Genomic DNA, 27,654 nt, shown 5'->3' on the forward strand with positions numbered 1-27,654 from the left:
TTGGGGATTTCAAGAGCATAGGTCCAGCGCATTTTGGCGGCGGTGGGGTTAGAAAACACGGGCCAGGAGAGTTCCGGCCTCCGGTCAGCAGGTGGCGCTGCGACCACGTCTAGCCGGAAGCGCCGGGTGCCCCGCCGACAAACTGCTGGTGGCCGCGCAGGCGCGCTGTGCGGCTGGCGCAGGAGCCTGGCAGAGGTTCGCGATGCCGTACGCCAACCAGCCCACCGTGCGGATCACGGAACTCACCGAAGAGAACGTCAAGTTCATTATCGAGAACACGGACCTGGCGTAAGGCGGCGAGGGGATAGGCGGGAGGGCGGCCGGGTCCTCGAGCTCCTGACCCCGGGGCTGTGGCTTCGGGGCCGCTCACGCCACCCGTCTTTCCTCCGGTAGGGTAGCCAATTCCATTCGGAGGGTCTTCATCGCAGAGGTGCCCATAATAGGTAAGCGACCCTCCCTGGGAGTCCGTGTCGCCGGGCCTCCGCCCCGGGTGGGGGCTGAGAACACTGCGGGACTGCGCGCTGGGCTGGGGGCAGCCTAGGCCCGCCTTAGTGCGTGCCTTGCTCAGCTGCGGACTCTCCAACACTGTTCTTCCACCCCAGAGCAACAGAAATCGAGACTAAGCACTGTTAAACGGCCGAGGGCTGCAGCCTCCTCACCCGTCAGGTGTAAACGCTAGGCGTCGTTAGCAGGTGATACAGCCATTACCGACATAGTGTAGATGATGCACTTTTGCTTTTAAGTCAGTGTTCGCTACCGACTGATGTCTTTTGAATATGTATGTTAATTTTACAAAATCACGGACTTCGTTATGCACACAGAGTGTTCTTTTTGTTTGTTTGTTTTTGGTTTTGTTTTTTTGTTTTTCGAGATAGGGTTTCTCTGTATAGCCCTGGTCGTCCTGGAACTCACTCTGTAGACCAGGCTGGCCTCGAACTCAGAAATCCGCCTGCCTCTGCCTCCCAAGTGCTGGGATTAAAGGCCACCACCGCCCGGCTCACAGTGGTCTTGCTCTCTCCGGCCCTTTCAGATAGTAGTACCCTGCTATACTTTCTTGTCTTCTCCCCCTGTCTTTTTGAAAACATTTATTTACATGTGTGTGCATATCTCTGGGCTCCAGAGTACTGTAGTTCACCTGTGGAGGTCAGAGTACAGCTTGTGGAAGGGATTCTCTTCTCTCACCATATGGGTCCCAGGGAGTGAACTCGATAAGGCTTGACAACAAATAAGTACCAGTATCCTGCTAAACCATCTTGGACATCTTGCAGGACCTGAACTCACCCTTTATTTAAGATTTTCTGCTGAGCGGTGGTGGTGCACGCCTTTAATCCCAGCACTTGGGAGGCAGAGGCAGAGGCAGGCGGGATTTCTGAGTTCGAGGCCAGCCTGGTCTACAGAGTGAGTTCCAGGACAGCCAGGGCTATACAGAGAAACCCTGTCTCGAAGGAAAAAAAAAAAGATTTTCTTTAACAAACAGACAGACAGACACTGGGGTTTTGTTTTGTTTTTTTTAGTCCATTCTGGTCTCTTTTTTTATATATGGATTTCTTATTTCTGCTGCAATGTGTAAATGTAAGTTTTCAGGTAGAGACAAGACAATGGGCAAACATAACACAAGGCAAAATATGACACCTGTCTTCAGGAGAGTCTGAACAGTTGTGTTTTGCTTTTTGTTTGTTTCTTCTGAGAGAGAGGAAGGAGGCCAAAAGAAGGGAGTGGAGGATTTGTAGACATACACACATAGGCACACGAGGTTTTTTGAGACTGGGAATTCCCACCAGGGGTTGGGGGATGGGAATGATGGGAAGTAGATGGGGCATTCGATGGGCCCCAGAAGTAAGTTGTTGGGAAGCTTGGTCCTTGCTTGGATTGAGGAAGCACTGCAGGAAAGGGCAGGTTGGGCCTATCCTCTTCTGGCCTCTCTTCCTTGTGCCTCTGCCAGCTGCTTGAGAACTGGGCTCCAACTCCATTTGATTTCTGAACGTCGTTGTTTACATGCAGCTGTTTGCTTATGGGCGGTTAGGTCCATGTTTAAGTGAAGTGTTTGCCCACACACAGTCCTCCATGCCCAACCATGCCTGAGAAGGGTTGGGTTCTGTTGTTAGTGCACTTTCCCTATTGAAGCCGTCCAGTGAACATCTATTGATGGGGTAGCGCTGCGATTCCACTGGGCTATCTGGTTATATCCTAAATGAGGGGTGGACCATGAACTTTGTGGTGTTTTGCACTCAGCGGTGTTTTCCCTGACTTTACATTTTTTAAATTGTTTTTTTTTTTTTTACTGTGTCTCTGTGTGGGGGTGTCTACAGGTGAATGCAGGTGCTGGAGGTGGCCAGGGGTCTCAGATGCCCCTGGAGTTGGAGTTACAGGGATTGTGAGCTGCCTGACATGGTTGCCAGGAACCTCTTAACCTCTGAGCCATCCATCCCTCTAGCTCATGGTACCCAAATAGCTTTTGTTCTTGGATTTGGTATTGGCACAGGTAGCAGATTTAAAGTAATCTTTAGAAAAGTATTCAACTCCCTAAATATCCCTAAATGCTCTAAATGTGTGTGTGTGTGTGTGTGTGTGTGTGTGTGTGTGTGTCACTAGCAAGGCCTACACCCAGTTCACTGGGGCAGGAAGGTTTTATGTATGGAGTGTGGGATGCCTGAACCTGGAGCTATCTCTTTGAAGTCAGAGTCCCTTGCAGCCTGGTCTGGACACTTTAAACTTTGTAAGCACTGACTTGATTCTTTCTCTTTTTTCTTTTTTCTTTTTTGTTTGTTTGTTTTGGTTGGTTGGTTGGTTGGTTGTTGTTGTTTTGAGAGAATGTTTATTTGTGTAGCCCTGGCTGTCCTGGAGCTCACTTTGTAGACCAGGCTTGTCTCTGCCTCCTGAGTGCTGGGCAGAGTGGAGACAGTAAGCTAATCTGGTGGCTAGTCCTCTCTCATCCTGTTTTGTTGCTGCTTTTTCCAGCTATTGACTGGGTTCAGATTGATGCTAACTCCTCCGTCCTTCATGATGAATTCATTGCGCACAGGCTTGGTGAGTGCTGGTGCTGAGGTGGGAGGGATCAGAGTGGGATGCTCCCTGTCCCCAGCCTGTGGGACCTACTGGAGGCTCTTGTGATGGGTCAGCTGCTGGCAGTTCTGCAGAGCACGTTTCTGTGTCTTGCAGGTTTAATCCCCCTCACTAGTGATGACATTGTGGACAAGCTGCAGTACTCCCGGGTATGTGTTTTGGTGGGTAGACTGGAGGTACAAGGAGGGGGCAGAGGACTAGTCCTCCCTGGAATCTTTCTGGTGTCTCCCTTCCAGTTGAGTGTGGCGTACTCATCATGGCAATGATGTCTTAATAGTGCAGTCCTTGGTTCTGATGGAGCTTCAGATTGCTCTCAGCACATCCAGGCATCATCAGTGTGGGCGGCTGTGGTGGGCACACTTTTGACCCCAGAGCTTGGGAGGCAGACGCAGGTGGATCTGTGAGTTCCAGGACAGCGGGGAATGTACAGAGAAACCCTGTCTCAAAACAACAAAAAAAGTGGGGGAACACACCCACTTTTATGTCTGTCTCTGAGCATATGCAGGTGGGCTAAGGTCAAAATAAGGCATCAGAGCCCTGGAACTAGTTACAGGCAGTTGTGAGCTACTGGACTTAGGTTCTAGGAACTGAGCAGGAGGTCCTTTTAAGAGCTGAGCTTGTCTCCAGCCTCCCACCACCCTCCCATCCATTTAATCTTAACGGTTTTGTTTTAGTAGAGAGTCTCACTGTGTACCTCTGGCTGGCCTTGAACTGAAATCTGCCTGCTCTGCCTCTTTCGTGCTGTGGTTATTAAAGGCGTGTGTCCCCTCACCTGTCTGAGAAACATTAATTAACACCCATTTATTTTATTTTTTTCTCTGTAGTTACCAGATGTTAATGTTTTACTACATTTGCCTTATTCTTCCCTAACCTTTTAGAAAATAAGCTTCAAGTGCCCTGACCCTTCTCTTCTACATACAGTCAGTGTGCTGTAATCCTCTATGACTAGATGCCTGTATCTCACCATTTATGGGGTTTACCTAGTGTGAGATACCCTGTCTCCGAGCACACAAAACACCCGAAAAGAAAGGCAAATGTTGGTAATTCAGAAAGCTAGAAGGTGGGCCTATGACAGGTGGCAATCTGTCCTCTGTTTTGTATATGGGTAAAATTTTCTTTAAGAGATTTTGAAGTAAAGATTAGCCAGATGTTGTGACACATGCCCATAATTCTATCGCATGGGGAGTAGTAGCAACAGGAGCATCAGTAATTTAAGTTTCATATACATACTAAATTCCAGGCCATCCTGGGCTACATGAGCGCCAGCCCCCCTCCCCAAATAATCCAAAACTTGAACGGTGTTTTGGTTTTTGGGGGTGATTTGCTTGTTTGTTTATTTGTTTTCCTGTTCTTCCCTTGTTTGTATTTTCAGTAACTTCCAAGCTGGTCTGCATAGACAGGACTATCTAGTCCCATACCTACCTTGGTCCTCTGAGACATCCTCTCTAGGCACTGCTGTATTAGCAGTATGCCCCCTAGTGGTCACCTGTAGCAGTGGGCGTGGAAAGGGAGTGTAATTGCGGGCTATACAAGTGAGGTGAACCCGAAGTCACATTCAAGAAGGGCTGGGACTCTGGTCACCCATTTTTCACCAAGAAGAAACTGGAAAGAACTAGTTAGGAGAAGCAGAGTCCAGTCTCCTCATTCCAACTGCCCTTCCTGTCTCAGGACTGCACATGTGAAGAGTTCTGCCCTGAGTGTTCTGTGGAGTTCACTCTCGACGTGAGGTGCAATGAAGACCAGACGCGCCATGTTACCTCCCGAGATCTCATCTCCAACAGCCCCCGGGTTATTCCGGTTAGTGCCTTTGCTCTTCTCTCCCTGGCTCCAAGTGGGACAGGTTGGAATGGATCTTTATGAGATAGATGCTAACCTACCCTGTGACCATCTACATTAACCGCCACCTAGATGTTCTGGTCCTGAGTTTCTGAACAGAGCAGTATTGGTGACATGTGGCCTATGTTGTTTAGAGACCCCTTTAAAGGCCCCTGGGCTCTTTGGACAACTCTGCCATCTCCTTCTCCTCAATCCTTTCCCTGGATTGACAGATTATAGGCTGCTTTTGCTGAGACAGTTGCCAGAGGTGACTGAGAGATGAGAGGCTCATGCATGTTTGTTTGGACTTCCTACAGGTGACATCCCGGAACCGGGATAACGACCCTAATGATTATGTGGAGCAGGATGGTAAGGGGGTGGGGCAGGATAGTAAGGGGGTGGGGCAGGATAGTAAGGGGGTGGGGCAGGATAGTAAGGGGGTGGGGCAAGATGTTTAAGGGGGTGGGGCAATCAAGCTAGTGATCTGAAGATGTAGAGGTCAGATGTACCCCTTTGAGTTGCCTGGTCTCTTTTATTCATCTTTGGAACCTTTTGTCAAGATGTAGATTGTCCTCATGCGGTATTGCAGGTCACAAGTTGGAGAACTCACCTCTTTTAGCTCCTGGCTCACTCTAACCTCTCCCTGCAGACATCCTTATTGTCAAGCTGAGGAAGGGGCAGGAGCTGAGACTTCGAGCTTATGCCAAGAAGGGCTTTGGCAAGGAACATGCCAAGTGGAACCCTACTGCAGGGGTAGCTTTTGAATACGATCCAGACAATGCACTTAGGCATACAGTGTATCCTAAGCCTGAGGAATGGTATGTTCTGCGGGGGAAGGGGAAGTTGCAATGGCTATAGTGAGAGATTGGTAGGTAGGTGCTCTGAGAGCCTTGCTAACTTGTGCTTCACTGTGCTTGCCCTCAGGCCAAAGAGTGAGTATTCCGAGCTGGATGAGGATGAGTCACAGGCTCCCTACGACCCCAACGGCAAGCCAGAGAGGTAAGACCCCAGTCCTGTTTGGGACTGTAATTATAAATATAGGTGTGGGAGGCTATTAGGCAGACACACACCCAAGCTCACCACCCCTACCCCCACCCCCCACTCCCATCCTTATCCCTCACCCTGTGACAGGAGAGCTAACTGCCAAACTACACGTCTTGAGCTGGTCTTCTTTGAGGAAAGGGGCCTTCTTATTGCCCCATGCTGTTTTCTGGCCTTCCTGTTTAGGCTCAAGCCAGATGGAGACTGACCACAGCCCTCCCCTGCTGCTGAGGGCTGTTGCCAGCATCATGTTTGGCTTCTCCTGCTGTCTCTAGTGTAGAAATGCACATACAGAGTCATTTTAGGGTTTTTACAGCAATGCCCTGTTGAAGTAGCTGTAGCTTCCTGGAACTGTGAAGTGGATCTGGACCGCTCTACATAGGGCTTTTAGGGAAAGGGAAGTCAGTCCTGTCCTAAGATCAAGGGCCTCATAGGAATGGAGTCAAGTCTCACAGAATGGAAGGGAAGTCTGCCCAGAGTCCGAGCTCTGCCTCATGAGATCTCTCACCCCACTCTTGTCTCTCAGGTTTTACTACAATGTGGAGTCGTGTGGCTCACTGCGACCTGAAACCATTGTCCTCTCAGCCCTGTCAGGGCTAAAGAAGAAGCTGAGTGATTTACAGACTCAGTTAAGCCATGAGATCCAGAGTGACGTGCTCACCATAAACTAGCCGCAGCTTGCTTGCTGCAGAAGACTTAAGTTCAAGGTGACTGGATTTCAGACCTTGGGAACCCTTGTGGTTTCTGGGCTATGGACTACACTTGCTCAATCTGCGTCCTGGAAGGTCATTGGAGAGATTACCAGGGGTTCCACTGGTGTTAGACAAGGCAGTTTCTATTAGGCATTTAACATCTATGGCCCTACTGTAGTGGTTTTCAGGTAGCCTAGCGGGGGGGTGGGGGGGGGCACATACCAGCACAGAAAAGAAGGAATATTTATTGATCAACAGTAGTTGTCTTTTTAAAAGTTTTTATTTTTGGCAATAAAGAGCACAACATAATCTCCTTCATGCGTCATCGTGCCACTAACTGAGCTAGTTTTGCCTCCCTCCCAAGGGGTTGGGCCCATTTCTTGTACAAACTAGCTGACCTCTGGGTGGTCATTTCCTTGGTCACAGTCAGAGTTGGACTGGCTGTGCCACCTCCCTGGCTCTAGGGCCCCCCTGGGAGGGGCCCCCTTATCATTCTGCCACACATGTGAACAGTGGTTATTTACAAGGTCTGTTCCCACAAATTAGAACCCTAAAGTATTAAAAAACAGAAACACGCAACAAAAGGTTTGATGTGAATAGAAAGATAGCCCTTCTGCACGGTAGTCAATAAATACCAGCACTAGAAAATCAATTGCTTTAATTGCATTTCAGCAGGGAGCCTCAGCACCGTGTGGGGAGATAGGAAGGTCTTAGTTTTGGAATCTGGCCTGGAGTGGCTGGCCCAGGGCAAGGGACTCCCCCCGCTGGAGCACTATACCCCTGGTCAGTGAAGGGGGCAGCAAGGTGCTCCCCACAGCAGTCCCGCTGCAGCCCTCCCTCCGGGCTGGCCCCAGCCATCCTCTACTGCTGAGGTGATGGGAGCCCCGCCCAAAGACATCTTCAGCCTGCTGAGCAGGAAGGAGCCAGTGCAGAAAGTGCATTTAAAAACCAGATGCCACCTCTGCTCAACACTCCCAAGTGCCAGGCTGCCACATGGTACAGTGAAGTCACTGTGCCCAGAGGACAGAAGCTACCTGCTATCATGGCCCTTGGGCTTCTGAGAAAGAGCCAGCAGACAGCGCCAGTCTGATTGTCCCCCTCCTCTGACCCTGGCAGCTCAAGCCATCTTGGCAGCAGGAGAGTTGTATCACTGAGGACAGGCACTGCTGCCCTCATACTGAAAAACAGCCTTGACCATGCCTGGTCGTGGAATTAAAAATGGGTATGTGTTGGTGGGGAGGGGTAGAGGGAAGCCTCGTTTTTACAGAATATGTTATAAGCCATATATATTAAAACCATTAACAGTGTATAGTCCCACGGTGGCTCTTAGCCCCTCATGCTCAGGAGGTGTGGCCAGCCATGTGCTGAGGTCCAGCCTCACCCTCGAGGTCAAGGAGGGACAGCTTGCTCTCCTCTGGCTCTTGGTCACCAGATCCTTGAGGCTGTCCATGGGCGGTGGCAGCAGCGGCGGCGGCAGTGAGCCTTCCAACAGGCCGCCCAGCCATCATGAGTTCTCACCAGTCTGGCTGTCACTGGGAAGGGGTCTTGGCCTCACTGTTGTCCTCCTGGCTGGGCTTTGGCTTAAGCAGGATGAATCTGTTCAGGAGGTCTGTTTCTGAGCTGGCCTGGGCTGCCCCATACCCTTCACCTATGGACAGAAATGCAGGCTCAGAATTTGAATCCAACACCAAAGGCCCTTGCCCAGGAAGTCCCTGCAGATACAGGCCCCAATGACAACTCACCATAGCTGGAGGCTTCAGCAATGTTCTGAGACCCTGTGATATGGTGCCAGTACGCACTGCGGGGCAGCATGGCCGTGGGTGTGCAGGGATAGGAGTAGTGCTCAGTGCCCTTGTTCAGCAGCTGTGACCCAGAGAAGAGGTCCCATCTGTTAGTTCTGGGGACACTGCTGCCAGCCCAAGGTCCGGCCTGACTCACCTGTGAGCACACTGGGGGAGATTTAGCTAGCATGTCTGCCCCACCTCCCAGTGCCCTGGAGCAACCGCCACCGCCTCACCCTCACGTTCTTCTCCATTTCCAGCAGGACCCGCTTGTGCTGCTCAGCGATGGCCAGGGTGGCACTGTGAACCCGCTGGTAAATCTGCTCCCCCTCCTGTGTCTGAAAGGTATAGAGTCCTTCCCCAGCGTCACACATCCTAAGGACATAGGGAGCAAGGAGGGCAAGGCGTCAGGAATGCCACTCTGTGTGTATGTTGCATGCAAGTTCTAAATGCCAGCTGTGGGTGTACGAAGGTCTTCAGGGCGAGGATGGCCATGGTCTGGGGCCTTGGGCCACAGTACACATGAGCTGAGCAGTAGTTAACCACATACCCAGTGGCGGTTTGAAAGATTCGCAGAAATTGACCTATTCATTTAGAGGAACCTAAACCATCCAGGAAAATAGTCTAGTCGCTCAGCCAAGGATACACAGGGTGGTGTGGAGCTTAAGTCTAAGCAGGCCAGTGGAGTTCCAGCAAGGGCCTTCCCTAGCTACACCATCATTCTGTCAGGCTAGGTGCTTTTTTACCCTCTTATAGGAAACTGGTACTAAGGCCACAAAGAAGGGTCACTGCTGGCAGCGACTGAGCCAAGAAGCTGGGCTTTGGTGCACAGCTTCGCTTGACCTGCCTGTGGTAAGCTAATTACTTCTTTTGGCCTTGAGTTCCTCATCTGTAAAGCTGAAGCATTATATCCCCCCTGGGTTGCCATGCTGATGAATGGTCGTGCCTGACGCCATGCAAAGAGCAGTCTCCATACCCGCCATAGCCAGACAGGATGGTAAGAAAGAGGGTACTACCTGCCCGCCTCAAAGGTAAAGCGTGTGGCATCTCTGCCATAACGGCGCAAAGAGCAGAGGGGCCATGAGACGAGCTTCACACGCGGGTTGTGTATGTCCCAGAGGTAGATGTTCTCGTGAGTGATCTGCAGCTTGCACTCCCCATACACGTCCAGGTTGGGGCAGGGTAACAGGAAGACGTTGAAACGATCTGCAACAGCAGTGGATAACAGCTGAGCTAACTGAGGGCTCCACCTTCCCCCCTCCCCCCAATCCCCACTTTGAGACCCAGCACCAGCTTCACCTGTCTGTTCACACTGTACTCCTGGTGCCAAGAGGTCAGGTTCTCCCAGACTGATGTCATTGAGCCGTGATCCCAGACATTCCACTGACAGTGTCTTGTACCACTCCTCTGCCTCCAGCTCTAGAGAAAAATAGCACTTCACAGTTCTGCCAGCTCAGAGTCCCCAGCAGCCCACCCAGTCTGCCCTGGCTTGACTCATTGCACCTTGCAGGAAGACCTTGCTGTCTGCCTGTCCGCCTCTGTCTGGGACTGCTCCACTAAGGGCACAGTTCTTCCACTCTTACTGTAAAGAGTTGCCCTTGCTCTGGTACCCACTGCCTGGACCATTGACTGTGACCAGCCGGAGGAGAGCAATGGAGCCTACAGTCCCGGGGCCTTACCTGAGTCACAAGTGAAAGTGCGAGCGGAGTCGTCAGTGAATATGATGGCCACTGCCTGCCTCTTGGTTTCCTTGGGGAGCCGTGTGACACACTTGACGTTGCTAATCTCAGTCACCTGGAAGGACATCCCGAGAGATTTAGCCAGGCCAGGGCACTTCACCCTACCTCCCATAGCTGTGTTCCCCAGGAAGGTACTCTCAGACCTCCGGACTCAGCGAGTCATCTTTGCTCACAGGTTGGGGGATCTAGGGCCCAGGCCCCTAACCTTGGGGCAGCCTCGGAGGCACACTGACTTCTCATCAGGATACTTCTCCAGCCGCTGGGGCCCCTTGCTGGAAGATTTCCGGAACACCAGCCAGCACCTCCGGTAAATCTGTGGGTCAAGAAGTTGATGACTGGGTTGTTGCTGGACCACGATCACCAACAATGCTGCCCTGAAGTTACCCCAGCCCCCTGAGGGAGCAGTACTACACCCTTCCCTGGACCCTAGCTTAGAGAAAACCTTAGGATGGTAGCTACAGGATACCAGCCAACAGAGGGGTAGCCCTACCCAAATGGCCAAGGTGGGTGCTGATCATCGCTGCCGGGCTGTTCTGCAGTGCTCTGTGTAATGGAGCATTTGTGGAATGCTTCCTATCCATATGTGTGGTGCTGGCACAATTCAGTGTCGGGGTCACTCCTGAAGGCAGTCCCATTGTTGCCTCCATTTCAGAGACTAGTGGACTATGTAGAGAGCAAGTAGGAAGGACCTAATGGGTCTAGTGTGAAGACAAGATTTCCAGAGACACACCCATTACCATAGGATAGACTACTCTCGCCACACATGGGGTCTCCCAGGGACAAGAAGTGCACTGAGTCCCTTGCACACAGCCAGTCTGCACCATTCTTGACCTGCTCTTTGGGCTCAGGCAAGACTCTGGTTATGAGGGGAATCACTCTTGCCCCTCAAGGATTTCCCTCAGCACTTAACAGTGTGCCACAGGGGGTTCCCATGGGGACCAGAGGCCCACAGAGGCTAAGGGGGCAAAGCTATGAGCCAGCAGAGCTTCCACAGCATAGTACCTTCCCTATGTGGTAACTTGCCTGTCCCAACCACTAAGTGCTCTGTGCTCTATGCCGCTGAGATTCTCCAGAGCTTCATAAACTCCTAAAGAGGTGACCCTTCTCCAGAAACAAACTGGCCTATCGGACACCATGAAAGGCTGTCCCAGCTCCTCCAGAACCGCCCATCTGACCTCCTGCAGAGCCTCTCCCTCCTACCTCAAGGCTCTCTTGGATTTACCAGCTCCCACCAGCAGGCAGGCTTCAAGCCTGCCAGACCTTTTCCCAGACATCCCTGTGCCATTGTCAGTGCAAACAAGAGGACCTGGGCTGAGCAGAGGAAGGGCAAGAAGGAGGCCACGGGGCCATAGTCACTGGCCAGCCCAGCTACATTCTCTGTGTATGGCAAAGGTGCTCCAGGCCTTTGGCAGGCAGATCACAGAGCAAAATGACCTAGACAGTCTCTGTCTCTGGAATTCCCTAGAGCTGGGTCACTTGTAGCTCCTGTTTGGGGCCCTGGGAAACGTGTCTATCCCACACCTTTGTGGCCATAGGGCCACAGTCTCAAAGGGATGGGCAGCTAGCTCAGCTACTTCTCTACCGGTGCCAAAGGTGTACCAGGCCTTTGGCAAGCAGATCACAGAACAAGATGAACCTAGACAGTCCTTATCCCTGGAAGTCTCTAGAGCTGGGCCACTTTCAGCTCCTGTCTGGGACTCTGGGAAGCATGTCTGCACCGCACCTCTGTCCCTAGCTCAGCCCTGTTCTGTCCACATGAGCCCTTTTAAAGCAGAGACCGAGTACACCATATTTTCACACCATTTGCTAATACTGGCTAGCAATTACCGACAGCCATGCATATGGAGGACATGATGGACAGACAGACGGATGAATGGATAGAAAACTAAATGGGTGGGAGCTGCCCAAGCACCCCAGCCCACCCCAGCAGGCAGCAACATGGGAGGCCTGGGGGCCCTGAACACCCTGGTTGCCTAGTTACAGATACACACTCACACAACCCCAGGGAGCCATGCACTCAAGAGCTCTCCTCAGTTCTCACAGGTCTTTGATCAGCTCTTCCTAAGCACTCTGCCTGGCTCTGCTGAGGGAGGCGGGGAGGCCCTGGCAGGTAGGAAGGGAGGGTGGGCACCATCCCGCTCAGCATATCCCCCTCATCCCTGGAGACTGAGATAAGACACTGCCTGGGGCAACTGCAAAGCTTAGCCCCTCACAGGACTGCAGAGTAAGCTCAGGTCTGTGGAGAGTAGAATTCCCTGGACACAGTGGATACCAGTCTGGGCCAGGCCACACCCCACCTGCCAGTTCTTCCCCCAGTCTGTCCACCTCTCTACTTGAGGTTTGGGAATCCTCTTGTAACAGGTCTGACAGTGACCACACAGAACTGCCCCGTAGCCAGCGCTTTCCTGGTAATCCCTGCCCTGGACAGAGCTCTGCTGGCCCCTGGGGACTTGCTGGATCTAAGCATGGGAATAAGGGATGGCGGCAGGAATGAGGTCCCTACTCCTGGGGCCTCTTTGCCTGCCCTGAGCCTTGCTCTTTGTTCTGTCTTGGAAAGAGCAGAGTCTCTACCAGGCTTGGGCCAGTGAGACACTGAACATACCCAGCAGCCCTGCCTCAATCTACCGATGGTCCAGCTGAAGGCAGTGGACTGCTGGCTCTTGTCTGGACACAAGACAGCCCGAGAAGGGCCTCAGAAAGCCAGGAGGAACAAGAGTCACCCCACTTCAAGGTGGCCCCGAGTAAGACAAGTGATCCTTGGGCATCTCCTCACCCTCAGGCTAGCCCAGGAAGCTTTGAAGCCAACCAATCAAGGTAGCAGGGAGGGACCACCTGTCACCAAGGCTTGCTTTCCTGCTGAGAAGAACCCCTCAGTGGAGGTAGGGGATGGCATGGGAGCAGAGGCTTCAAAGGGAACCTAGATCCCTACTCATGCCTCTGGGGAATTTTCCTCAGCTGGAAACCAGTATGGGGTGATGAGGAGGGCTATATGCCACTCCAAGCCCCAGCTCAGGGCCACCACCAACAACTCTAAGGAAAACAGCCTGTCCCAGAGCAAGGGCCATGCCACCCGCACGTGGAGAAGTGTCAGTCCCTCAGCCTCTCTGGCCTCAGCCCCTGATGTCCCTACCCCTACCTCCCAACGAGCCACTCTCCTTCCCAAACAATTCTTTAGCACCCAAAGCAACCACCTAAAATACGAGTGCAGGCTCTGAACACATTGAGACGGGAGTGTATGGTGGGGGGGAAGGGGGAGGGTCACTTCAAAGAAAAGAGGACAGGAGAGGTGGGGAGTAAAGCAAGGGAGGGAGGGGAAAGGGGGTGGGGAGCAAGGGGAGGAGGCCCAGGAGCCAAAACTGCTCTCCACTCTTGACAGCCTCACTCTCCAGTCACTCCTGTTACCGGGTTGTGGCTGCCACCTCCGCTGCTGCCAGCGCCTCTGCCGCTGTGGCCACAACTTCAACAATAGCGGGGATGCCTCTGCCAGCCTGTCAGCTACCACGACTGGTCCAGTGGCCGGGATGCCAGCCAGCCCAGCTGGGGCGAGAGATGCAGTAGACGGAGGCTGGCTAGCCACATGCCAGCCAGCCAGTGTTGAGAAGCCTCAAACCACAGTCACACAGTACCCAGTGCTGGCGGGCAGCATGCCCCCACACACCATGCCTCCAGACCCCATCCTCAGGACTGTTTATTGACAAGGGCCCCTGCCAGGGTGGCTCACCCCGAGCTTCCTGCTCTTCATCTTCACATAGCCTTGCTTGACGATGTCGTTGAAATTGGTCGCCATGGTTGCCCCACTGTCTTTGGGGTGCCGGCTGGGCTGAGTCCGGGAGGGGTGCCCAGGTGGCTTGGTGTCCCCGATCACCTGTTTAAGACACTCCTCACCTCCCCCGCCTCAGCATTGTTCTAGCAGATTCTTCGCTCAGCTCCTGCCAGAAACCCAAATGACAGGGAGATTAGACCCAGTGACATCTTTCTCTCCCCCTAGCTGTCTCGTTCTTTTTTTCCTTCCTCTTCCCACACTCCTCCCTCCCTCTGCCTGCCCGCCCTTCCTCCTTCCCTTCCTCCCCACCCCAGGACGGCAGAACCATTCAGGAAAAGCGAGGTGGAGGCAGAGCAGAAAAATGGTCCAGCCCAGTCCCCTCCCTCACGGCCGGGGCTGGCAGTTAACCCCTTCCTGGGATGGCTGGCTCCCGTTCTGCTTGCTTTGGAGGTGAAGGCAAAAAGAGGGGAAGGAAGGGAGGCAGGCTTTGGAGGAGCCGGGCCCCTCAGCTTGGTGGCACCTGGCCAGCCTCTTACAACTTCAGGGCAGACTTAGAGCAACTTGCCAGAGCGCATCCCCCCCCCCCAAGTACTTCCAGGAAATGGTGGGGGGGTCAGGAAATGGCCCAGGGTTCTGTATTTACAAAAGCCTACACTTCTAGCCCACTACACTATACCTGGTTCTCTCCAGCCTGATGAGGCTATGAGTCACCAGCTCAAGTCATTCAGACCCTGCTCCTGGCCCCTGGACTCTTGGGCAGCTCTTCTGGGTATTGGCGTTTCCTGGGCAGGAGGGCAGAGTCCAAGGGGTGGGGCCGTGGATAAGTCTGGGGAGTGTGTGGGACTGTGGGCTGTGGCCTCTGAGAAAGTAGACATTTACCCTGGCCTTGGAGCTGGAAGGAGTAGGCCAGCCTGAGGGTGGGGACAGGGTCCCAACAGGACACTTGGTCTGGCCAAGCCAAGCAGAGGTATGTTCTGAGCATGGGCAGGCATTAATTATTAGGAGGGTGACCCAGGGCATGGGATATAGCCTAAGCAAGTCAGGAAAATTGGGAATAGCAGGGGGAGAATTGGGCTCTATTAACACAGACCCAGGCAATCTCAGCCATGGCTCAATCTAACACCTTCATTTTATATACTGGAAAAGAAAATAGCCCAGAGAGAGTAAGCCACTAGGCTTAGGTCACACAGCAAGCCCAGGACCCAACCAAAGATGAATGAGAAGTTCCCTGTGTGGAATACTGTCCTGTAGCCCCTTTTGGCTTCCTGCCACCACCTAAACTTTCTCTGCCATGAAGCCAGGTAGTCAGGGTTGTACTCCCCACAAGGCTCCCCACATCTCCAGGATCACTGGGTGGCAATGCAGTAGCATTTCTGGGGTCAGCTGGCCATCTGTGCTGCCAGAATGGGGCCCTAGGGCAGGCATGCATCTCAGTCTGCCAGCAGCTTGGTATTAATTAATCTCCTAGAGGCCTGTCTATTGAGTCCCTAACAAGGAACAGATGGGACTCCATTGGGCACAGGCAAACAAGAGGTGGGGCAGAGGGGTTACCTCTCTCTTCTGTATAGTGACAGTCCCCTTATCCCTTCACATCCTCTATCCCAGCTCCTACATCCAGGATGCCCCCACAGCAAGTGCCTGCCTCTCCCAGGTCTAATCATCAACAGCCCTGTCACACCTGAGCTCTGGCAGCCAGGGAGGGGTCAACTTTCCTAGCTCTGTCTCCACCACCTGCCTCTGGGGCTGTCTTGTCCCCAGGACAAGTACTGGCTCCATGGAGCTCCCTCCTAAGATGACTAGAAAGCTGGCTGTCCCCAGCACTGAAGGCCAGTTTCCCAACCTGCCCCCAAGAAGTCACCAGGCCCTGTGCTCTTCTAAGGTGGCCCAGACATCAAGGAATACAGCTCTAGCATGCTGTGTAGTCACTTGGTTTTCATAGTTTTTTTTCTTTTTTTGGGGGGGGGGTATTGTTTTTTTCTCTAAAGGATACAGGTATAATGTAGTGATATAATCCCAACACTGGGGATGGGGATAAAAGTTCAAGGCCAGTCTTTCTACTTTAAATGAGGAAGTAAAGCCAGGAGGAAGCTACATGCTCCAGACCTTCCTGTCCAGTCCAGGCCACAAGCCCATTACAAACCAGTCTCCATAAACCCAATGCAGACTCCTTCTTACTGGCTCCATCAGCCATCTCCTCTGTACAACCCATGGGCCACTAAGGTCTCAGAGCTTCTGCTGTGTTTGTCCAAAGAACACCCAACACTAAAACCACTGAAAAGTAACATGTATGGGGGAGCCCAAGACCTGCCTTCTCTGGCCTCTGGTCTCATTCAGTCCCCAGTTAAGTTGTAGACACGAATACTGACCCATTCCCAAAATGGAGTGCAAAGAGGGTTAGAAAGAGAGCATCAAGAGAGGGATCCATGCCCACTGGCTCCCCCTGCTAAGTCTGAGTACAAGATTTAAAACAAACAAACAAAAAAAGGTAGTCTCCAATCTGCCCCGAGGTCCCCCTCCAAGGCTCAACAGCCAATAAGTGCAGTACAAAAGCCCCTACCCATTCATGGCCACTACTAGCCTCTCACAGGCCCACAGAGGGGCAAATCCCTCCAAATGTGTGGCACCCTCAGCTTTGAGTACTGTATACAAAATGGGCGATGTGGGTTTTCAGTAGCCATTCTCATGGTTCGAGGGTTAAGCCTTCCACCCACCTCTCCTCTGCCCTAGTATCAATGTGGCTGGCTATTCCTAGAGGGATAGTAGCTGCCCTAGCCCAGGCTACCACAAATAGCCAGGCTGGACAACGCACTGCTGCCCTCCCCAGCAAGGGCAGCATCATGGAGAGAGAATGCAGGAGGTGTTCTGGGGCCCTCCCTACCCACCTGCCCCATAGGCTGTACTAAATGCTCCCTCCCAGAATCCTGCCTGGAGGCCTTGGCTCTAAAACAAACACCGTTGGCTTAGACTCTGCCAGTGGCTTGAGCCTGAGTCCTGCCTGCCTGGCCAGGCTGCCCCACCCTTGACAGATCTGATCTTCTCAGGGCTGCAAATCAGCCCTACCAGGACACTATCTCACCGACCTCTGTTTTCACTTCACAGAAGAGATTTGATTGCAGGTGGGTTGTCTCCTGCATGGAGAACTCTCCTCCATATCTACCAGCTGTCCCATTCCTGTGTGGTTGCTAACTGGGACCAGTAGGGGGCACTTCCCCAGATCCCTAATCCCCAGAAGGTCTGGTCCAAGGAGAACTACGAGTAGTGAATTAGGCAAAGGAACATGAGGAGTCAGGACATCTGAATACTCATGGTCTCCAGGAACGTGGTCCAATGCGTCACACCACTGCTCTCTGTTCTCCCCTGGTACCCTGCCACCTCTCAGTACATAAAAGTCTTCTCAGGAAAGTTCACTGCGCTTGCTTTTTCCTGCCTCTTAACTACATTTCCCCCATGGTCTCAAGTATATTCCACGGCCTCACTTGGATCTCCGCTGAAAGTCTGCCTCCTCCTTTAGGCCTTCCTGACACCCTGGCCTTACTAATTAGCTGCCTCTCAACATCCAGTGTTTCAGTCTGTCACATGTCACTATAAGATTTGATGTGCAGGTTCCTTCATCCGTCACTTGGCCATGTAGGGACACTTACAATGAAGCTCCCAAGCCCCTTCTATCTAGCTATAGCTCCATCCCAGTGACCAGGACACTAATAAAGGACAGAGTGGGTGCCCAATCTAGGGAGGGACACTAATTATATCTAGGATTGTCCCCCATCCTTTCCCTCGTCACCACCATTATCAGCTCTGCTTCCAGAGGGTGTGAGCAGCAGAAGGCTCCCACTTCTCCACATCTCGGTGCCAATTGGCAAGACCAGCAAAGTCCAGGAGAACCAGCCCGGTCCATGATCCACAATTTGGTTCAAAGCTGCCTCAGGGGACTTGTGCTGCTGCTGACACTGTGTCTGAGCCTGGCTAGGGGCCCCACCTTGGCCGGGGTTGTTGGATGAGGTCACATCCAGCCTCTTGCCCTGCCCAGGAATACCCAGCACCCAGGCACAGAGACAAGCAGCAGAGCGAGAGGGACACAGTTCCTGGGACCTACCTGGGAAGCCTACGGAGTAGCCCGCATTTCTCTGAAAAGGGCCAGCAAAGATTATGCAGGAAGCACAGCCCCTGGCGGCTGCTGGAATGTGCTGGTGCTGACACCCGGCCCCTGGCTGCTCTGTCTTATCAAAGCCCTCCACCCCAGCCCTCCATGTAAGTGCCTGGCAACTGTTCTGCTCCCACTGCTCCAAGAAGGCAGATTGCACAGAACCCCGGACTGCCCAATGGTCCGCTCCGGTTCTTTTGCTGTGACAGATATCAGTTAGTTGTCTCCAAAAGAAGGTGTACAGACTCCCAGAGCCAGAGGAGAAAGGTTTTAAGGCCAGGAGGCTGATGGCCCGGAGGACTGCAATAAATAGGAAAGCCACTTGCAGGTCAGTAGGCAGAAGAAGGAAAGTGTCTCTTGGAATTTGGGGAGCAGGAAGGCGAGGAAGGCTGCTTCCGGGAAGAGGCTCAGGGAGCCGGAGATCTGGGTTTCTCTGATGGGATATGTAGGGAATGCAGGTGTGGTAGGACTCAGACCTGCGCTTCCTACAGCTGGGAGCTGGGTGAGGACGGTTCAGGGAGTTTCTGGGTCCCGCTGGCTTCTAGAGGCGCGTCTGAGTCCTCCTCCCTTAAAGTAGGACGCTCCCATGTCTGGGAGAGCCCGCAGGTTCCAGAGGTAACCAAGGTCGACCCAGGCGGAGAGTTGCGGGAGTCTCACGGCTCGGTGAGGCCTAGGGACACCCCCCCCCCTCCTCCCCGCTTCGTACTCCCCTATTTACCTAGGCGCTGAGGCCGGGGCCGGGGCGCTGGCTCCGCGGGACGCGGGGCGGGCTCATGCCAGCGTCTCGGCGCGGCCCGGCGGGGAAGGTAGGATGGCAGCGCGCGGCTCCGGTTGTAGACTAGAGAGAAGCGCAGCCGCCAGCTCCGGATCCAGCGGAGACTCGGGAGGTAGCCGGTTCTGCCGAGTCGCGACGCCACGCCCCTCGAGGCCACGCCCCGCGCCGCCCTGGCGCCACGCCACGCCCCACCGCCACGCCCCCGCCCATCCCTGGCGTCGTGTCACGCCCCTTCTCGGAGCCACGCCTCACCCGGGAGATCCGCCCAGTCCCAGAGTCCCGCCAATGTCTTATTACTAGGACAGAAGTTTCCGCCTGGCAACCTAGCCCTCTGCACACTTCTAGTACCCACCTCAGTCGCACCAGCTCTTCCCTGAGCTCCAAAACTCAAAACCACGTTGCCTCGCATCTGCTGGAGGCTGAACCCTGTATCAACTCCCGGTCTTTGAACCTCACCTCCCAACTTCAAGAGTCAATACCCTGTTAGACATTCAGGCCTGCCCAGTACCTGCTCCACTTCCCCAGTCGCACACTCAGCTGCACTCACCTATTTCCCCCTTTTTATCTTTTATTTACATCACGCTTTCGTTTACTTTCATTTATGTACTTGATATTTTGAGACTAGGTCGTGTGTGTGTGTGTGTGTGTGTGTGTGTGTGTGTGTGGTGTATTCATGCTTGCCCAAATAGAGGCCAAAGTCTGATATTGGGTGTCTTCCAGATAGGTAGTTCTCCAGCTTGTATTTTGAGATAAGGAGCTCTACAATTTAGACTACATTAGGCTATTAGGCCTTAGGATCTGTCTCAGCTCCACAATGCTTGTTACGTAGCCCAGGCTGTTCTTGAACTTGTGGCAATCCTTCTGCCTCTATCTTCTGGACCCTGGGCTTCCTTTTGCCACCATAACTGGCTACATCTGTACATACATCAGTAGATTCAAAAGCATGGTCTCTCAACCAGAAGTTTGAGTGTGATCATGAAGTAAGTTCCATCCCCGACTCTAGACTGGTGAAATCAAGAACTTGTGGGAGTTTCAGACAGAAATCTGTTTAACATTTCTCCAGGTTCTTCTGTCAAATGCTGACATCTGAGTGAGAACCCCTACGTTAGGCCATAAATACAAAGCAAAAGGCTGTACCTAATTGACTGAAATCCTGAGAAATGAGAATGCCCAAGTGTAACCCCTGTCTGTGAGGGATCAGCCTAGTGCGTGAAGGAATCAAGAACCCAGTACCCATGTATATATATATCCCCTGCCCCATACCCTCCCAACCTACCTTCCCACCCCCTCTGCTGGAACACTTGAGACTCAGCCTTGTCCAACAAACTAGAGGAGCCATTTTCTGTCCCCTTAAAATGTCCCAGGTTTGTCATTAAAATGTGTTAAGTGGAAGCCACAGGGCTACAGGACAGGAGATGGCTCTCTCCTTCCTGGAGGCTAAGCTGAACCTCCTGATCTTCCCATGACCTCATGACCTTCCCATGCATCTTCCAAACTTGACCCTCTGCTTTACTTCAAATAGCAGCTCATAAAGTCCTCAGCTCTCAAGCCCTCACAGTGCAGTGCTTTCATCCTGGGACACAGTTAGAGAAGTTGTATGGCCACGAAGAAAAAAAAATGAGTTTCAACAATAAAGAAGCCTCTTAGCCTGGCCCAGTGCTACTTGTCTATAATCCCAGGCTGAGGCAGGAAGCTGATGAGTTCAAGCCCAGACTTAGTGAGATCCTACTTGTAAGAAAGGAAGAAAAAGAGAAAGGAAGAAAGAGAGAAAGGAAGAAAGAGAGAAAGGAAGAAAGAGAGAAAGGAAGAAAGAGAGAAAGGAAGAAAGAGAGAAAGAAAGAAAGAAAGAAAGAAAGAAAGAAAGAAAGAAAGAAAGAAAGAAAGGAAGGAAGGAAGGAAGGAAGAGAAAGCAAGCAAGAAACCAAGCAAGAAGGCAAGCAAGCAAGAGAGAGAAAGTGAGGGGGAAGGAAGGAAGGAAGGAAGGAAGGAAGGAAAGAAGGAAGGAAAGAACCTTCTCTAGGTTCAATCCCCTGAGCTGCAAAATTAATCACAATAATATAATGAAATTAAGAAGCATCATCTCTAAATGAGATTCCTAAATTTCATTCTCTTTCAAAATTTTTACCCAATATCTAACCTCTACCCACTGTACTATCTAATTCCCTATCTTCTTTCTTTATTTTTATATTTTTCTTCCTTCCTTCCCTCCCTCCTTCCTTCCTTCCCTCCTTCCTTCCTTCTTTCCTTCCTTCCTTCTCTCCTTCCCTCCCTCTCTTCCTCCTCCTTCCCTTCCTCTTCCCTTCTCCTCCTTCTCCTCCTCCTCCTCCTCCTCCTCCTCCTCCTCCTCCTCCTCCTCCTCCTCCTCCTCTCCCTCCTCCTTTTTTTAAACACAGGATTTCTCCAGCAGTCCTGGAACTGGCTGTATAGACCAGGTTGGCCTTGAACTCACAGTGACCTGCCTTCTTCTACCTCCCAAGTGACACTATACCCAAATTTCTACCTAATTTTTGAATTTACACTTATAAGGCTGTTTGTAGATCCACATGCAGGTGGATGGTTTAACACAGAGACAATCTGAGTCCCTGGTATTTCCTACCTTGAAAAGCCACAGTACAGGAAAGTAGCAACTTGAAGCCACCATAGGGAGTTTTTATATCTGCAAAGGTGTCCCTCTGCCCCCTTCCCTTCTCTAGTCATACCCACTTCCCTTCCTTCCTCTGTAACCCTGGGGGACATCTTGATGTTCCCCATTTCAACAGCTGGTAGGTTTCACGGCTGGAATCATAAAGAGTGTAATGCTCAGCAGTTTCTCACTCAGTAACTTTTGTTAATGGTGATTGAACCCAGGGCCTCTCAGATGGTAGGCAAGTGTTCTATCACTGAGCTACATCCCAGCCTTATTTTTTACTTTCTATTTCAAGATAGGCTCTCGATAAGTTACCCAGGCTGGCCTTGAACTTACTGTGTAGCCCAGACCTTAGTTTTTCTGTGTGTATTTTGTTTTGTTTTATATATATGAGTGATCTGTCTTCACACACTCCCAGAAGAGGGCCTCAAATCCCATTACAGATAGTTGTGTCTCCATGGGGTTGCTGGGAATTGAACTCAGGCCTTCTGGAAGAGCAGTCAGTGCTTTTAACTGTTGAGACCTCTCTCCACCCCCCCTGTCTTGTCTTGTCTTGTTTTGTTTTGTTTTTAAAAGATTTGCTATTTTTTTCCTTGTGTGTGCCCGTGTGCTTGTAAGTGAATGGCACATGTGTGTGAGGCCAGAAGAGGGTGTTGGATCCCTTGGAGTTGGAGTTATAGGTGGTTGTGAGTCACTCATCGAGGGTGAGAGCCAAATTCAGGTCCTCTGGAGAAGTAACAAGAGCTCTTTTTTTTTTTTCTTCTAAAGATTTATTTATTTATTATATGTAAGTACACTGTAGCTGTCTTCAGATGCACCAGAAGAGGGCGTCAGATCTCATTACAGATGGTTGTGAGCCACCATGTGGTTGCTGGGATTTGAACTCAGGACCTTCTGAAGAAGAAGGGTCTGCTGAGGGTCTGAAGAGCAGTCAGTGCTCTTCCCCGTTGAGCCATCTCACCAGCCTGTAACAAGAGCTGTTAACCACTGAGGTCTCTCAGCTACATCCTTCCCTTCCCTTCCATTTCCCTCCTCTCTCCCTCCCTCCCTCCCTCCCTCCCTCCCATCATTTCTGTGCAAGAAACCAAACTCAGGGAATGGAGTACCACTGACCCACCTCCCAGCTCAATAGATACTCTTATAAAACAAAACCATTTAAATTTTTATAAGGGGCACATTATTTACTTTTCCTTTTGAAGCCAGTCTAGAAAATGCATTTCCTTCTTTTTCTTCCTTTCTCTCTTTCTTTCTTTCTTTCTTTATTTATTTTTTATTCTATTTATTTCACAGATTTCATAATTTTAGATTTTACATTTAGATCTCCAATCCTAAGGGAAGCATGACAGCATGTGCCTAGGATTTCAGCATGCTGTAGGCCGGTGGAGATGGAGTACTGTGATTTAAATGCCAGCCTGGACTAGACAGGAAATCCCAGGACACCTTAGACTACATAGACTCTGTCTCAAAAAACCGCAAAAAAATGTAAATAAAATGATGATCCTTGTTGTGGGGGTTGCCTGGGGTTGGGGGGAAGCTGTTGGTTTGGTTCTTTTGTTTGTTTGTTTGTTTGTTTGTTTGTGACAGAGTTTGATGTAGTTCAGGCTACCCTCAAACTCATTATAAAGTTGAGGTTGGCCTTGATCACCTGACCCACATTTGCCACTGTACTGGCTAGTTTTGTTTGTCAACCTGACACAAGCTAGAATCAGGTGAGGAAGGTGCCTCAGTTCGGAAAAAGGTGTCCATGAGATCCAGCTGTAAGGTATTCTCTTAATTAGTAGCAAATGTTGGAGGGCCTAGCCTGTTGTAGGTAGTGTTATCCTTGGGCTGGTGGCATTGAGTGTTGAGAGCTTGCTCAGGGGCATGTTCTGTGGGAGCTTGGAAGATAAGAGTGTTGGGGGCAAGGTGGAGGATGGAGGCCTGGCTCATGAAGTTTCAGAGGGAAGATTAAAGGCTCTGTCAGAGTTGTTTGCTATTTTGATTTAAAATTCTGCGGTTTTGGTTAGTTGGAGCTGAAGAGTAGTCAGCTGTGATTAACAAGGACCAGAACGACTGAAGTGAAACCTTTATGTTTCTGAGACAAATGATGCTGGTTAGCTGGAGCTAAGAAATTAGTGATGATTCAGAAGAGCTCGGAATCACTGAAATGAAATTTTCTGGGAAGTGTTTCCTGAGAGCACAGAGAATCTGTGTTCCAGTGGCAGCCACAATTGTACCTTGTGATGTCAGCCTGGCTTGGTAATGTGTACGAGTCACCCAGGTGGTGCTGGTTTTGAAGGCCTGAAGGGATCATGAAGAACAGCTGAGGCTTGGCACTGTGAGAGGCCAGAAGAGGCCACTGGTGCATGTGCAGCTTCAGTGGCAGTTGACGGCCAGGACTGAAGATGCGAAGCCTCAACATGCAAAGATGTTGAGGCTTGGCGTCAGGAAGAGAGCCTGAGAGAGGATATTGGTGAAAGTGCAGCCCAGTTGATTGGGTCACCCAGAAGACCCCAGCAGTTTTGGAGATGCCAATACCATGGGATGGCCACCAAGAACAGCATCAGCTGTGGAGTGGAGCCAGCCAGAGCCTAGTGGACAAGCTGTGTGTGCTGCAGAGGGCAGAGCTGGGGAAGTGACTCAAACCCTTTGGAGGAGCCCAAAAGACAGTGAGTGTATCCTTGATATTGCACGGCTGGAACTCGCTTCGCTTTGATTGTGACTGTGCCTTGATTTCCTTCTTGAAGTAAGAAAGAATTTTTTGGTCTCTATTGTTTTGTTTTGTTTTGTTTTTTCCCTGAGACAGGGTTCTTCTTTGTGGCCGTGGCTGTCCAGAACTAGCTCAGTGGAATAGGCTGGCCTTGAACTCGCAGAGATCCACCTGCCTCTGCTCCCCAGTATTGGGATTAAAGGCAGAGTACCACCACTGCCCAGTCTCTGTTTTTTAACTGACACGTTTAAATCACTTGTATTTAATGTAATTAGTGATGTGCTAGGGCTTTGGTTTACCGTTTGTTGTATTACTTGTGTTTGGATTTTGTCCACGTTCTTCATGTCTATGCTTCCTTTTGCAGCCTTTCTGTAGACGACTGAAACTTTTCCGTTTCATTTACCTATTATCTTCTTTTTTCAATGCTGGGAATCTGACCCAGAGCCCCATGGATGCTACAAAGGTACTCTGTGTTAGAGTTAGAGCCCCAGTCTTAGTTGTATGTGTGTGGTGTATACCTGCATATATGTGTGTTCACAGTGTGTTTTTTTCATGCTGATGGAAGCCTGAGGTCCACATTTGGTGTCTTTCTCTACCTCGTGTGTTAAGACAGAACCTCCCACTGAACCCAGGGCTCCTGTTCAGCTAGTCCAACTAGTCGGCTTGTTCTGGAGATCCCCTGTCTCTGCCTGCTGCACACTGGAATTGTAGAAGGGTGGCCGCTCCCAGCAGCCCTTATTACATCCATTCTGTCAACCTGACCACATCTGGAATCAACTCCAATGCAAGCCACTCAGCACTCCTTCGAGGGACTTTCTCAGTCAGATTGTTTGAAGCAGGAAATCCTACCTTCAAATCGGGCGGCACTTTCTGGTAGCAGCTCAGATAAAAGGACACGGAAGAAGAAAACTGCTATTTGCCTGCTTGCTCTCACTCTCCCTGGCAAGTTCATCTGCCCTGTTGCTGAAGCATCTTTCTCTGGTATTAAAATCAACTTCTTCAAGATTCCAATATAGACTAAAGATCAGCAGTTGTCCAAGAATCCTCCAGAACTCATACATATAAAATAAACAAATCTTTAAAGAAGTTTTTTTGAAGTTATAAAACTTGGGGCTAGCCGGGCAGTGGTGGTGCACACCTTTAATCCCAGCACTTGGGAGGCAGAGGCAGGTGGATTTTTTTAGTTCAAGGCCAGCCTGGTCTACAGAGTGAGTTCCAGGATAGCCAGGGCTACACGGAGAAACCCTATCTTGAAAACAAAACAAAACAAACTTGGGGTTGAGAGCAGGCTCAATGTTAAGAGTGTTTACCATTCTTCCAAAGGATCAGAGTTTAGTTGTCAACACGTACAGGTGGCTTACGACTCCCTAAAACTCCAGCTGCAGGGGATTCAATGCCCTCTTCCCTGGAACTTCCAACAAGACCTGTACACATGTTGGGTGAGCCCCCCATGCACACACCCAGAGATAAGCAGTCTAGATATGATAGTACATACCTTTAGTCCCAGTTCTCCAGAGGCAGAGGCAGGTGGATTTCTGTGAGTTCCACACCAGCTGGAGCTACATAGTCAAACCCTCTTCTAAAATAAGATAAAAACAACAGGAAATATTAATATATAACAACACATATCTGTAACTTTAATTCATTCAATACCTACTTTTAATGATGGTTCTTAAGTGTTTTAAACTCCCTTGTAGCCCACGAGAGGAAATGGAAAAGAAAGGAAACGGGGAAAGTGGACCTGTCTAGAAATGATTCTTTGGAGCAATTCCTGCCTGTGTTGCCTGGAAATCAGCAGTTCAGTTCACAGGTTAGCAGCAGCAGATCCATCTGCTCGCAAACACTTCATGGATACACCAGCAGTCCAGTTCAGTAGTATCGGGATAGCAGCAGACCTAGCAGAGACAGCCAGGCCTCAGCCAAATCCGCACAAGTCAGCAGGAGAGGCCAGGACCAGCAGGGATGCCAGGAGAATTTCTCTGTGGTGCCTCTTTTGACAAAGGGAAGATCAGCAAAGATGTGGGACCAAGAAGCATTGCAGAGCTCTACCAGCAAGCCCAGCCTCTGTCACTGTCCATTGACTCCTATTTATACTCCCTCCAAACACCCTGTGTCCTCCACCGGCCTTAGCAAAACTCCACAAGAGTCTGTATCAGCTGACGTCACTCTGCCAATCACCCGGAGTCTGTGGAAGCGGCAAGAAGCCACAGCACACCACTAGAAGGTTTTTTTGGTGTGTTTCCCTCTATGGAGTCCTGACAAATGGAGCTCAACTATGCAGTGTAAGGCAGACCAATACATATGTGCTGTTAGCAAAGAATCCTTCATCACGTGTCCTTTCACATGCTTGCTTTAGCAGAATATCCTTTCACCTGTGCCAGCTTCAGTGAAACGTTCCTTCACGAGTCTCTCTTAGTGAAACATCCTTTCACCTGTGTCAGACTCAGGAGAACTCCTTCAAGTGTCTGCCCCAGCAAAACACCATCCAACACAACTGACTTTCCAAAGAACCCTTAAGCTTCCACTTCACATATCATTGTATATTATTATTATTTATTAATGTATAACATGTAAGAGTAGGAAAGCCATTCCTTTCCCCATGTTCTCCCCTTGTTCTGTGTGCCTCCTGTTGTCTATGGTACCCTGTTTCCTGTTTCCTTGCTTCTGTTTGGAGAATTTTGTTTCTTTGTTTGTTTGTTTGTTTTCCCGAGACAGGGTTTCTCTGTATAGCCCTGGCTGTCCTGGAACTCACTCTGTAGACTAGGCTGGCCTGGAACTCAGAAATCCGCCTGCCTCTGCCTCCCAAGTGCTGGGATGATTAAAGGTGTGCACCACCATTGCCCGGCTCTGTTTGGAGAATATTAATGATGGGTAGAAATTACTAGTTTACTTTTATGGTAAAAACATTATATTTGCTTTGTATTCTGGAAAAATCATTCTCCCTGGACATAGGATCCTGGGCTGACAGCTCTTTTCTTTCCCTGTTTGGAAACTATTATTCCACTTCTTTCTGGTCACCATGGTTTTCAGTAAGAAATTCTCTATGAGCGACACTGTGCCCCATAGGTAATATATCCATTTTATTTTCCTGGGTGTCTTCAAGGTTTCCTTCTTTGTCTTTGAGTCATTTAATTAGGTTTGGCGCTGTCCTGTTTGAGGTCCACTTGGCCTCCTGAACCTGGAGGTTTGTCTCCATTAGCAAATCCCAAGGTTTGCCATCATCGCGCCCCCCCCCCACGCCTCGGTTTGCATTTTTTCCAGGGGACTCTCCTGACACACATATCAGATCGTTGCTATCCCGAAGATCTCTAAAGCTGTGTTCACTTTTATGTTAGTGTTTTATGGCGAGTCCCGCTGTTCTGTCTTCCACTTCAGAGAGTTTTCTCTTTAGTTGCTGATTTCTGCAGCACAGCCGCCCACAGAGCTGTCAATTGCAGTTACTGTATCTTTTCAGCTCTAAAAATTTCCATTTGGAGCTCTTTTGTTTCTTCTGTTTCTTTAAAAGAATTAAAAAAAAAAAGTGGACCTG

The 27,654-nt window shown here is 50.7% G+C and overlaps 2 protein-coding genes across 2 annotated transcripts; one reads left to right on the top strand and one right to left on the bottom strand.

Moving 5' to 3' along the window:
- The first annotated feature begins 101 nt into the window (after positions 1-101).
- On the top strand, positions 102-6,925 carry Polr2c (RNA polymerase II subunit C). Its single transcript, XM_031340929.1, has 9 exons — positions 102-288; positions 394-443; positions 2,959-3,027; positions 3,160-3,212; positions 4,732-4,860; positions 5,196-5,247; positions 5,528-5,696; positions 5,803-5,877; positions 6,446-6,925. The coding sequence occupies exons 1-9, from the start codon at positions 203-205 to the stop codon at positions 6,588-6,590; spliced, it is 828 nt and encodes a 275-aa protein (XP_031196789.1). The 5' UTR covers positions 102-202; the 3' UTR covers positions 6,591-6,925.
- Positions 6,873-18,975, bottom strand: Dok4 (docking protein 4). The gene is made up of 9 exons (XM_031340928.1): positions 18,754-18,975; positions 13,853-14,060; positions 10,337-10,444; positions 10,072-10,186; positions 9,692-9,811; positions 9,409-9,598; positions 8,629-8,767; positions 8,354-8,474; positions 6,873-8,259 (listed from the first exon to the last, which is right to left on the bottom strand). Exons 2-9 carry the CDS (start codon positions 13,916-13,918, stop codon positions 8,141-8,143), a joined length of 978 nt encoding a protein of 325 aa, XP_031196788.1. The 5' UTR covers positions 13,919-14,060; positions 18,754-18,975; the 3' UTR covers positions 6,873-8,140.
- Positions 18,976-27,654: the final 8,679 nt, after the last annotated feature.

The sequence above is a fragment of the Mastomys coucha genome, unplaced genomic scaffold, assembly GCF_008632895.1.
Source record: "Mastomys coucha isolate ucsf_1 unplaced genomic scaffold, UCSF_Mcou_1 pScaffold22, whole genome shotgun sequence".
Taxonomy (NCBI): domain Eukaryota; kingdom Metazoa; phylum Chordata; class Mammalia; order Rodentia; family Muridae; genus Mastomys; species Mastomys coucha.

Bases quoted from the DNA above. Each gene is read 5' to 3' on its own strand.
- Polr2c (XM_031340929.1), top strand. From the start codon at position 203: ATGCCGTACGCCAACCAGCCCACCGTGCGGATCACGGAACTCACCGAA. The intron at 5,248-5,527 runs GTAAGGGGGTGG...CTCTCCCTGCAG, and splicing joins TGATTATGTGGAGCAGGATG to ACATCCTTATTGTCAAGCTG. The intron at 5,697-5,802 runs GTATGTTCTGCG...GCTTGCCCTCAG, and splicing joins TATCCTAAGCCTGAGGAATG to GCCAAAGAGTGAGTATTCCG.
- Dok4 (XM_031340928.1), bottom strand. From the start codon at position 13,918: ATGGCGACCAATTTCAACGACATCGTCAAGCAAGGCTATGTGAAGATG. The intron at 10,445-13,852 runs GTGAGCCACCCT...CTTGACCCACAG, and splicing joins TGAAGAGCAGGAAGCTCGGG to ATTTACCGGAGGTGCTGGCT. The intron at 9,812-10,071 runs GTAAGGCCCCGG...ATTTTTCTCTAG, and splicing joins CACTTTCACTTGTGACTCAG to AGCTGGAGGCAGAGGAGTGG.